The following is a 13,071-nucleotide window of genomic DNA, read 5'->3' as shown; positions in this document are numbered from 1 at the left end:
TACCAGTTCATTAAATGCTGCTTTGCATGACCTTGCAGACTTTTCATCCTTGGATACATTCTGGGAGGAGGACCAGGCTTGCTGTCTTGGGATGAAGTACTTTGTATGCTGCCTGTTCTGTACTAGGATGGATGGGGGGAGGGGCATATTCACTGCCACAAAGCTTTTGTTTTTTGTGGAGAATATTGAGGAAAAGTTTGGCAAAGTCGAATCTATCAGTAAGATTCGATCAGGCTTTCTATTGATCAGATCCTCTTCTGCCACCCACTATACAGCTCTTCGTGCTTGTGATCATCTTGACAATGCCTCGGTGTCTGTTACCCCTCCCAACCTCTGAATATGGTCCAGGGAGTGAGTTTTCATAGGGACCTCATTCTTCAAGCTGATGAACTCTGGGCTAATCTGGAGTGACACAGCATTCATTGTGATTGATGTGTGCAGAAGGCTTGTCTTAACAGTGCCAATATTGGTGCTTTTATTCTAGCTTTCAAGGGAGATAACCTCCCAGAGAAAATGAAGAGTATATATTACCAATGTGATGTGAAGCCATACATCCTGTCACCCATGAGGTGCTTTCAGTGCTTACATTCTGGGCATATGTCATCTTTCTCACTGTGTGGCTGACCCTCTGTGTGGTGACTGGGCTCCCAGTCCATCATGGAAACCCCTGTGTTCTGCGTGTGTAAATTTCCATGCTTGCTACATTGCCCAACTTACAAAAAAGAAAGGAAGATCCAAAAGTATAAGTCCCTGAATTGTCTGTTTTATACTGGGGCTTGTCAAAAATATGAAAGACTCCACCTCATGTTGTCTTCTTCTTTTGTCTCTGTTACATCCTTTCCCCCTCCCACTTTCTTCCTTATGCTGATCCCATTCCCCTATCCTGTTCCCCTGCAAGAAAATAAATCCTCTTCTCTAGGTTTATGGTTTTATCTGCTTTTCGATTGGCCTTTCCCAGTGACAACACTTTATTGCTGTCTTTCTTGACCTGATGAACACCTACATCACTTGGCAAAACCATATCCTCTCCTGTGCATGAGTGGGGTCTCCAAGGGCCTGCTCCTGATTCTTATATGGAACTTCTTGTCGCTCTGCACTTCCAGAGTTTGTGGCAGTGCTTTCCACATAAAAGGAAATGGGGTTCTGCAGGGCTCTGTCCTGGGTGTCCCACTCTAATTGCCATCAGTCTTTCACTAAGAGTACGGTCCTCAGTATACCCCCTCCTATATGATGATGGTTTTTATATTTCCTTCTGCTTCTCTTTTATTGGCCTGGCTGAATGCCAACTGCAGGGAGCCATTATAGAAGGTGTAGTCTTGGGCCCTCACTCATGGCTTTGTTTTCGGCCGTAAAGACTTGAGTCGTGCATTTCCATAGTCATTGTACTGTCCAACCCCATCCAGAACTTTGCCTTGATCACCAACTACTTGATGTAGCAGAGATTTAATGCTTGTTGGGACTGGTCTTAGACATCCTCTTAACTTGGCTTACCCATCTTCATTCAGCTTAAGGGCAAGTGCTTGTGGCATCATTATTATTATTATTCAGTGCCTGAGCTACACCAACTGGGGTGCTGATCATCCTACACTACTGCACCTGTACAAAGCCCTTGTCTGGTATTGACTATGGGAGCCTGGTGTATGTCTCAATATCACCCTCCATGTTGCATTGCTGGATCCTATCCAGCCTTGTCTTTTAGCCTGGAGATTTTGTGTGTTGCAGAGTGGCTGACTCGTCCTTCTTTGTTCTTGTGGTCACCCAGTCCAGGCCATCTGCTCTATGAATTTAATACCTTCTGCTACCTTTCCTTTTAGTGTATGTTTTCCTCTTTTGGTTTGCTTCCTTCATTTTCTTCTTCGGTGTGGTCTGTGTTATTTGTATGCCCTTTTACTTTCCCAAACTCTTTCTGGGAATTGCTTTGCCCTGAGATGTTTGCATGAGGACTCTGTAATCTGGTCCATTTATACCCCAAACCACACAGCCAACCTCTTATATGGCTCCTGCTAAGAAGGGGCTTCCTCTTTGAACACTCCTCCCTGGCATTCCCAAGATAGGAAGACTGCAACATCGGGTCGGGCAAGGGACCCACACATTGAGAGCTCTAGCCACTCACTTTCTACATCGCTGCCACATGTTCTTTTATTGACAAAATTTCCTCCCTCCCTCCCTCCTTCCAAGGAGGAAGATGAAGTAGTAGTCAAAGGACAAGGTTTCTCCAGCATCCCAGGAGCTTCACTCCCTCCTCCTCACTCCGAATTGGACCTAGTTTTTATGGATGTCACCCCATCCTAATTGATGACCATTGATCCAGTGCCATGATTACCCCCTAGGCTTCCATATGTTTAACCTGGACACTATAATCCAGTAAAATTGCAATGGATAGTAGTCACCTGTGGGAAACACAAAAACTTGTTTCCTCTTATTCTGCATTCTGTCTTGCTCGTCAAGAAACACACTTTCATCATAACCACTCTCCAACATTTATTGGTTATCAGGTGTTCTGTTGGAACTGTGCTTGTTCCGGGATAGCATCTGGGGAAGTCTGTACTTCAGTTTGCCTGTACGTCATTAGTGACTGGATCCTCTTTCATACCAACCTGGAAGCAGTTGTGATAAGTGCAAATGACTCCAGCAATCACCATGTGCAATGTCTACCTCCCTTTAGGTAGGCAAATTCCTTATGTTTAACTGCATACAGCAACTCTGGCACTACGACAGGTAGGGGTCTCCTAATTGACCAACTTATTACAGACTTTGATTTACGTATCCTCAATGACAGTTCCCTACCCACATCAGTGCCACTCTTGGCACCTTTGCTGCTATTTGTCACAATCTCCTTCCCTGCTCTTACGGGTTCACTACACTGGTCACCCCATGATCATCTTTGTGACAGTGATGACTTTCGGGTGATTCTATAATTCCTCTGACACTGTCAGGCAGGTAGGCCCCCATGGTGAACACTCTGCAGAGTCAATTGGCCACTGTTATGCACTTAGAAACCTCTCTCAACTTGCATTTGTGCTGTCATGCAAGATCTGACACTATTCTTCATGCCACTGGTCCTACTATCCACAGGTCCTGCTCATCGTTGACAGGTATGGTTGTGGTCAAAGGACATAATAGTTGCTGTCAAAGATCGACAGGTGCTGCAATGATTTAAACAACACGATTCACAGACTGACCTTATCAGGTTTAAACATCTCCATGCTGAGGCTCACTATATTATTAAAAATGCTGGCAGTGCTATTTTTCCTCCTGGGGATGTATGTCTCTCCATCCCAGATTTGGTCAAAGCTTCATAGCCTTCTGAGCTGCCAGTGACAATCGACTGTCCAGGATCTTATCCTACAATGTGCTCTGTATTCTGATCGATTGTTCTTGCAGAACACCTCGCGACACTTCATGACAGCATTGGTGTCCAATCCCAGCCTGCAACGTTTCTCTGACAGAAACGAAGAGTTGAAGAAACTCCCCTCTGCTTCCGCCCCCACCAAACTGAAGCCTGTAATTAACCCCTCACGGAATGGGAATTCTTACAAGCTCTTTCCTCTTCATATTACATAGCCCCAGGCCTGGATTCCATTCACAATTAGATCAAATACTTGGATGTTACCCAGAGGCAACATCTGCTCAGGGTCTTCAACCACATTTGACTCACAGGTGTCTCCCCTCGCAATGGTGAGACAGTGTAGCTATCCCCATACTTAAAACTGGGAAGAAACCAATATCTCTTGACGGCTACAGACTGATTAGCCTGTGCATTCATCTGAGACACACTGGCGTGACCCAAGGCCTTATGGTCTGGGGTGCATTAAGCTACAACTATCTCATCTTTGATGCTCATAGGACTAGCACTCGATACATGCAGAATGTTGTTCAATCTGTTCTTTCACCACTCTTGTAGCAGGAAGGTGATGTGTTGTAGCAACTGGATAATGCTCACCTACACATTGCCCATGAAATTGCACATGCTCTGCAAGAAGTGCAGCATCTGCCCAGCATGATTTCCAGACTTCTCCCCAGTCAATCACATGTTGGATATGATGGGATCAGAAGTGACTCGTCATCCAACATTTTTTTTAGAACTACATGAACAGGTAAAGCTGGTATGACATAATGTATCCCAGGACAGTAATCACCATCTGTACGACGGACTGGACGCAGAGTCAGTGCCTGCATTGCCACCCAATGAGGCTACACCGCACACGAATGGGGCGTCTTTCAAAAAGAATCAGTTGTGTTAAAATGAAGATTGTGATTGACGACACCACTTTAATCTCTAGGAATTAAAGCTACTATCAGGAGGTGTTAGATACAGAATCTTCCATATGTGGGCAGTGTTTCTTCATACTTCTGAAGATGGTACAGCTTACTATAGGTATATATGTCCTTGTAGATTGCAAAGAGCTGGCTCAAACTGCCATTCCTTCCTTCATATCAGTAACAATGAATCTTTGAGCCTGGTCTGGAGGCCTGCTCGGATAGGTTAATGGTTAATGTGGCTTCTCATAAGCAGATAATCTAGGTTTACATCATGGTCTGGTACAAATTTAAAATTCACTATAGACAATGCAGGTTCACCATATCCAAAAGGTTTGCACTTGTATTTTATGTTACTGTATTTTTATTTCATCATCTTAGATCCATACATTTCAGTGCATGTATATCATTCCACACATGTAAATTTGACCCATATCTCTAAGACATGGACACCCTACTCAGGCTTCCAACCTTTAATTTATGCAAGGCAGCATATACTAATTGCTTTCTATATATACTCATCTGTAAAAGTTTTTGCTTTCTCAACAGGAATATCCTAAGGACCTACAGTATTGTTGGCTCCAAGTCCTCCCAGACTACTTTCTTATGAAAGGCAAAGTCAGAGGCCATAGTGCAACTGCTGATTTTACTGAAGAGGTGGAAAGGGCAGATACCTATGCTATTGGAGGTATGTGTTACAATAAAATGTTGGTAAAGACTCTTTAAGAAAATTATTAACTGTGTAAAAAATTTTCAGGTTTTGTATTGGGTGGTCTTTCCCCAATGATCATTTCACAAGCACCAGACAGATTCCATATACTTAATGCCATTGGTGAACTATCTCCAATGGAGCTGTTGCAGTCGATGAATAATGAAAACCCAACAGATTATGCTACATTATTTGTTGAGAAACATGTAAGTTACATTGTATATCAAGTGACTTTTATGTCAAAGTAGTAAGCATTCATAAGAAATAAGAGAACTAGATTGAGGTTCATATCAGTAGAATCAAAATGTTTTGCATGTTTCTATCTGTGCAAGTTAATATCTTGCAGGCATTTGTTTTCTGTTTCTTATATTCCTTGTTATTTAAATGTTTAAACAATCACTTGCTTTAGTGATTACTGTTAATTTTAGTGCACTAGTGTGACAATAATTTGAAAGTGTAGTAGTTAAACAGACATGCAAAGTTACTAGTCATGTTTATCCAGATTACAGGCCAAACTATCGAACTCAATGATTTATTGAACATGGGAACCCTCACCAATTTTTTGAAAGTCAGTGACATTAACAAAATTCAGCCTAAAGCCTTCAAATTGTTTTTAGAAGTTGTTCCACAGGAAAATAAAGTTTTGTGCACCTCCTCCATTGCAATGGAAGCTTGGTGCAATCTAATAAATGAAACATTTGGGTAAGTTTCAGCATGGTTTTATCCTGTATCATTAATAGCATGCATACAAAATATAAATGTTGTTTAATTAAACTTTGTTACAGAGCACCAAGACTGTGGAGCAGTAGTAGTTTGGCATCTATGGGCGATTTACTCATAGTATGTCCCCACACATTTTTGCTAGATGTTCCTGAAACAAGCTGGATTAATGCCATAGATGTACTGACAAATACAACATATTACCATAAAAAGGGAAAATTTCTGGGTGAAACATCACATTTATCTTTCATTCAGGTATCTTTTCAAATTTTCACCCAAACAGTGCTTTTTTTCAATGTGGCCTCGTCTTGTTTTGTCTTTTACCTTGTTCACAATTCCTTTCCTCACAGAATATTTGTCCTATACTTCCAGAATCTGAATTTTTATGTAAAGAACATAGAAAAATATGAATTTTTTTGTACTTCTTGCTTAAAGTGCTACTCTTGCATCACTGTGTGTTTTTAATCATGTGGAACTAATGCTAGCCATTAAAATCAGTCCAGCTTTAAACTGGAGCACTGCTGTGTAAACATTTAATTTTTTATGTCAAAGTTGCCATTCCCTGTACCTGTTTTGCACTCAGTTTATCACATCTTGAAGCTAATGTCTTCATGTTTTTGAAATAACATGCTGAAAATTGACTTAGAAAGGATACTGCCCAGTGAGTAATGATGCACAGTAGGTTCAGTGGTTCCATGTATTTAAAGTGAATGTGAACATTCACCCCAGAAATTGTCATTAGTTCACCCTGCACTTTCAGCTACAATGATGTTAAATGGTTAACATGCCCAGAATTTTATTTCATTAATGTTATCCTCACTTGACATTATTGTTACCTGTGAGCTTTTGAATTATGGACCAAAAATGCAAAGATGTTAATATATTAGAAGTGATGTGGCTGTTGATAGCAACATTTTTATTTTGCTTTCTGAAGGAACATTTTAAGATATGATAAAACATGTTTGTATGTTTTGCCATTTGCTATTTCAGTTCCTTCTCAATAAAAGAATGTATGGACCCTGAGTTTTGTGCCACAGATAAACTTCACATATGAAATGAATTTTTCTTGATACTGGTGTTGGCCCTATGACAAATATTTTGCTGTGTTACTGGGGATTTTACATATTGTTCTTCTGGTAACATGGCATCCAGTTATCTGTTTGTGAATTTGTACTTTGTTTTGTACATATTATGCAGTAGATGATTTATTATTTATTTATTTAGTGCCTGTGTATCACATTCATGATATAGGACTTGGCAAAGTACAGAATAGTATAAATTATTACATAACTATATCATGTACAAAATCTTATCATTGGTATCAACACATCTTTATAACAAAACATTATTCTGCTTACATACATATAGATAGAAGAAAAGCTTGCAAAACCCCTTGGTTGATATTACTAAAACTATTAAATATCAGTTCTTCAGTGAACTAGAAACAGTAACATACAGCACAAAAGCTAGGTGCATAATTACATACAATACATACATGGATGCAAGAAGTTTGGTTTTATCTAGCTATGGTTGATAATTATGAATTTTTGTTTAGAGAGTTACGAAATAGATCCACAAATATGAGCAAGACTCCAGGTATTCATTAATGCTGTAGAAGCTGTTGTTTATTAGTAGATATTTAGTTCTTTTTTGAATGTATTACTGTTTGGTATTTTCTTGATGCTATCTGGCAATGCACTGTACAGAATTTTTGGTTTGTAAACAGCACTGTCCTGACATTGATTTTCTGTGTGCATCCCTACAATAGTCAACCATGTTCATTGTTTGATAATGGTGGATCTCATTATTCAATGGTGAAACTTGATGGCTTTTAATGAAGCATATGCTTCCAAATTTAAATGTAGATTGTAAAATTATGATTTTTAATTCCTTAAAGATACCTCTACATGGTGCCCTGTAAGCAACATTACTTACTAATCTTAAAGCTTTCTTTTGGAGCTTAAAGACTGCTATGCAAAAAAAGGTATTTCCCCAGAACACTATTCCGTTCGTCAGTAGACTCTAAACATATGCGTAATAAGCACTAAACACTGTTTCAGTATTTCAGCAATCTGTAAGCATTCTTAATATTAACAGTACTTGCTTAATTTCTTGTTAAGCATTTCTACATGTTTTTCCCACCTTAGATGCTAACCCACCCACAATCCTACAAATTTTGTGATTCTTTTGCAAAATTTGGCTAATTGATAATTTGAATTTTACATGTCTCTTACAATGTTTGTACACCAAGAAGGGATTTCTCATTAATTATTCTAAAAGGTACACATTTTTCTAGATTTTGTTGACTTTTCATGTCTTTGTTGTTGTCACTACTGTATTAAATAATTCCTCTTGGGGGGAAAAAAAGCATTGTTTGTATCAAAATGTTAGACACTGTAAGATTTGAGTGACTGACAAGAGTTTACTCCTGTGCTATTTCTCCTCACAGATGTGTCTGAAGTTCTTAAAGGCTACTGATCATGGAAATTACCTAAAATCTGTAAAAGAACTGATGCATTTGTACTTAATAGCTACACAAGAAGTCCTAGATAAAATTATTCCTGCTGCTCATATTGTGCATGCCAATAAAGCAGCAAATACAACTAAGTCACACAATGTAAAGTTCCATAGTGTGTTTGGAAGAGTAAATGAACAGCTGACAAAAATTGAAGTGCTGAACATGGATGAACAAAATCGAACCAAAAGAGAACTTGGCTCCTCTGGTAAGAATTTTTCAAAATATTTTGAAACAAAACTAGCCAATAAATCAGTTTGTTGGAATAGTGTCTACAGTGGTGAATGTAAATGAGTAGTTGGCGCCCTATCAGTACCTGACTAGCATGTAACCATTTGCAAAATCTGTCTCACACAGTTTGAACTTGTAATTCATTTCAAAATCTTCTGTTGATGCTAAAAAGAGTAAGCATTGAGTCTGTGGAATGAATCAAAATAATCATTAACAAGACATACAAAACATGTCGAATTTAACCAGTACACATTATTAACGAAGCATGTCTTAACTGCATAATAATATTTGCCACGCAATCTTGTAAATCAACAGGACAGCTGTTAGTTTCAAAAAGCTACTCCACTCTCAGTAGTTGTTTTTGTTTTATATCTCATACTGGTAGCTTACTGAGAGTACAGAGGCATTTCTCAAAGAAAATAGTTACATCTGTAACAGAGACATATATATCATGCACTACTAATGGTCATTCAGCTTTTACAATGAACACTGGCGGTGGTGGTGGTGGTGGTGGTGGTGGTGGTGGTGGTGGTGGTGGTGGTGGTGGTGGTGGTGGCGGCGGTAGTAGTGGTAAGCTCAGCAGTCCTCTTAGTGCTGTTGGAGAGAGGTAGCCTATGTGCTGGCACTGGATTTTGTTCTCTCTCCTGTTCATCCGTAGTAACACACACTAACTTGTGCAAGCATTCATCAGTCATTTGTATGATATAGATACTCAGTAGACACTTACTAAAAAAGTCAGCAAAAGGCAATGACAGATCTCCACAAAGACCTCTTCCATGGTGGTAATGTGAAATTCCTACACTTCCCCAACATTAATTTCCTGAGTGTGGGAGGAATGTAATTTTAAAACTAACTACACAGCTAATAAGCATTTTAATTTCTGAATCAAAATATTCAGATAATTTGGGGAAATAGTGGTTGATAAGGTATATTTTTAATTTTCTTCTGCAATTTCCAACTCAATGGTTCTTATTAAATAGGAGCTGGTTGAATGCCTTTACACAACAGTATCTCAACCCCCCTCACAAGTAAGCAAAGCACACTTAAAATCATTTTTGAGTACTGTATGTGATTGTGTAATTCATGCTTCAGTTAAGTTGATTTTCATTTTATAAGAAACAAAAATGCAAATTATACTGCAAAGTGACTGTAAAGTGAAAATGCAAATAACTTTAAAGAGATTTCTGGAACATCTGTGGTGGTATATTTACTGCAATGTTCTAATTGCATGCTCGTGCACTTCATATCCCCTTATTTCGGTCGTCAGTTATTTCAGTAGTCAGTTATTTTTGTATAGCAAAATTTTCCTACTACTCAGCATCTCCTTCCCTAATTTAATCCCCCCTCAGTATCACCTGATTTGTTTTGACCAACACTCGTTTACCCTTGTTTTACTTTCATTGGTTTTCTTTTTATAACCATTGTTCATGATACTAAATTTCCTGCTTGTCTGGGCTTCAAAGTCTGCTGTCTCACAGAATTAAAATATTGTCGCATGTCAAAATATCCCTTTCTCAAATTTCTTTGGTTGCCATCATTGCCTGCCTAGTGTTCAGATTAAGAACATCAGAGATAGGTTACAACCTTGTCAAACCCTTCTCAAGTACTGCTTCCCTTTCCTATCCTACAGCTGTTGTAACTGAAATCTTGTTTCCTTAAAAGCTGTAACCTTTGACTTCTTGTATTTTATCTCTGCTGCTGAAAGAATCTGAGCCTCTTACTGTCAATGTTGTCAAGCTTTCTTTAAATATGAAAATGCTATAAATGTAGATTTCCTTTTGAAATTATGGCTAACAAAACTGAAGTTCAACAATATTAACACTTATCAGAGCTTGTCTTGTTTACAGCTGTGATCATATCACCATTCTTTAAATCTGAGGGCATCTACCTGTTCCATGTCTCCTACACAACAACAACAACAACAACAACAACAATGGTTTTATAATGTTTGTGCTTGCAAACATTTTAAGAATTCTGGGGAAATATCCATCTTGGATGCGTAGTTTTTCAGTGCTCCATAAAGTTTCTCATTGTCACACACCTACCATTCCACATGCATCTACTCCCTCCTTCCTTTCCACAATACAACCTTAAAATTTTCTTTATGTAGCCATGCTACCATTCATCCCTACCTTCTTTGCGTGGTACTGGATTGAAATATCTCTTAATATTCATACACCTGTTTGCCTGGAAAGAAAAGGTTACTTTAACTTACCTGTAAGTGGCATCTGTGAATCCCATTTCCATGCTATAAGCTTGTAGAGATCAAAACCTAGTGAACAGTTTTCTGTTAAGTTTCTCTATGTGTTACACATCAGTCTGCTATAGGTGGTTGGTTACATAAATTTTGTACAAGGTTGTTGTTGTTGTTGTTGTTGTTGTTGTTGTTGTTGTTGTTGTTGTCTTCAGTCCTGAGACTGGTTTGATGCAGCTCTCCATGCTACTCTATCCTGTGCAAGTTTCTTAATGTCCCAGTACCTACTACAGCCTACATCCTTCTGAATCTGATTAGTGTATTCATCTCTTGGTCTCCCTCTACGATTTTTAACCCCCACGCTGTCCTCCAATACTAAATTAGTGATCCATTAATTCCTCAACACACGTCCTACCAACCGATCCTTTCTTCTATTCAAGTTGTGCCACAAACTCCTCCCAAATTCCTCCTCATTGGTTATGTGATGTACCCATCTAATCTTCAGCATTCTTCTGTAGCACCACATTTCAAACGCTTCTATTCTCTTCTTGTCCAAACTATTTATCATCCATGTTTCACTTCCATACATGGCTAAACTCCATACAAATACTTTAAGAAACGACTTCCTGACACTTAAATTTTACTCGATGTTAACAAATTTCTGTTCTTCAGAAACTCTTTCCTTGCCATTGCCAGTCTACATTTTATATCCTCTCTACTTCGACCATCATCACTTATTTTGCTCCCCAAATAGCAAAATTCCTTTACTACTTTAAGTGTCTCATTTCCTAATCTAATTCCCTCAGCATCACCCGATTTAATTCGACTCCATTCCATTATCCTCGTTTTGCTTTTGTTGATATTCATCTTATATCCTCCTTTCAAGACACTATCCATTCCATTCGTTCTTCCAAGTCCTTTGCTGTCTGACAGAATTACAATGTCATTGGTGAACCTCAAAGTTTTTATTTCTTCTCCCTGGATTTTAATACCTACTCCAAATTTTTCTTTTGTTTCCTTTACTGCTTGCTCAATATACAGATCGAACAACATTGGGGAGAGGCTACAACCCTGTCTTACTCCCTTCCCAACCACGGCTTCCCTTTCATGCCCCTCTACTCTTCTAACTGCCATCTGGTTTCTGTACAGATTGTAAATAGCCTTTCGCTCCCTGTATTTTACCCCTGCCACCTTTAGAATTTGAAAGAGAGTATTCAAGTCAATATTGTCAAAAGCTTTCTCTAAGTCTACAAATGCTAGAAACGTAGGTTTGCCTTTCTTTAATCTGGCTTCTAAGATAAGTCGTTGGGTCAGTATTGCCTCACGTGTCCCAACATTTCTACGGAATCCAAACTGATCTTCCCCATGGTCGGCTTCTACTAGTTTTTCCATTCGTCTGTAAAGAATACACGTTATCATTTGGCAGCTGTGGCTTATTAAACTGGTGGTTAGGTAATTTTCACATTTGTCAACACCTGCTTTCTTTGGGATAGGAATTATTATTGTATTCTTCTTAAAGTCTAAGGGAATTTCACCTGTTTCATACATCTTGCTCACCAAATGGTAGTCTTGTCAGGACTGGCTCTCCCAAGGCCGTCAGTAGTTCCAATGGAATGTTTTCTACTCCGGGGGCCTTGTTTCGACCTAGGTCTTTTAGTGCTCTGTCAAACTCTTCACGCAGTATATCTCCCATTTCATCTTCATCTACCTCCTATTCCATTTCCATAATATTGTCCTCAAGTACATTGCCCTTGTATAGACCCTCTATATACTCCTTCCACCTTTCTACTTTCCCTTCTTTGCTTAAAACTGGGTTTCCATCTTAGCTTTTGATATTCATACCAGTGTTTCTCTTTTCTCTGAAGGTCTCTCTAATTTTCCTATAGGCTGTATCTATCTTACCCTAGTGAGAGAAGCCTCTACATCCTTACATTTGTCCTCTAGCTATCCCTGCTTAGCCATTTTGCATTTCCTGTCGATCTCATTTTTGAGACGTTTGTATCCCTTTTTGCTTACTTCACTTACTGCATTTTTGTATTTTCTCCTTTCATCAAGTAAATTCAGTATCTCTTCTGTTACCCAAGGATTTCTACTAGCCCTCATCTTTTCACCTACATGACCCTCTGCTAACTTCACTATTTCATCTCCCAAAGCTACCCATTCTTCTTCTTCTTCTATTGTATTTATTTCCCCCATTCCAGTCAATTGTTCCCTTATGCTCTCCCTTAATCTCTGTACAACCTCTGGTTTAGTCAGTTTATCCAGGCCCCATCTCCTTAAATACCCTCCTCCTTGCAGTTTCTTCAGTTTTAATCTTCAGGTCATAACCAATTGATTGTGGTCAGAATCCACATCTGCCCTGGAAATGTCTTACAGTTTAAAACCTGGTTCCTAAAGCTCTGCCTTACCATTATATAATCTCTCTGAAACCTGTCAGTATCT

At 39.0% G+C, this 13,071-nt stretch overlaps 1 protein-coding gene across 5 annotated transcripts in view; it reads left to right on the top strand.

Moving 5' to 3' along the window:
* Positions 1-13,071, top strand: part of LOC126334603 (uncharacterized) — a 150,643-nt gene that overhangs the window by 115,304 nt on the left and 22,268 nt on the right. For all 5 annotated transcript variants that reach the window (XM_049997004.1, XM_049997029.1, XM_049997019.1 and 2 more), the window contains 5 exons: positions 4,810-4,948; positions 5,018-5,175; positions 5,472-5,671; positions 5,755-5,944; positions 8,139-8,412. In XM_049997004.1, the coding sequence (XP_049852961.1) occupies positions 4,810-4,948; positions 5,018-5,175; positions 5,472-5,671; positions 5,755-5,944; positions 8,139-8,412 (961 nt within the window). The remainder of the gene's footprint in view (positions 1-4,809; positions 4,949-5,017; positions 5,176-5,471; positions 5,672-5,754; positions 5,945-8,138; positions 8,413-13,071) is intronic.

The sequence above is a fragment of the Schistocerca gregaria genome, chromosome 1 (genome assembly GCF_023897955.1).
Source record: "Schistocerca gregaria isolate iqSchGreg1 chromosome 1, iqSchGreg1.2, whole genome shotgun sequence".
Taxonomy (NCBI): Eukaryota; Metazoa; Arthropoda; class Insecta; order Orthoptera; family Acrididae; genus Schistocerca; species Schistocerca gregaria.
This window is presented reverse-complemented; position numbering and strand designations above follow the sequence as displayed.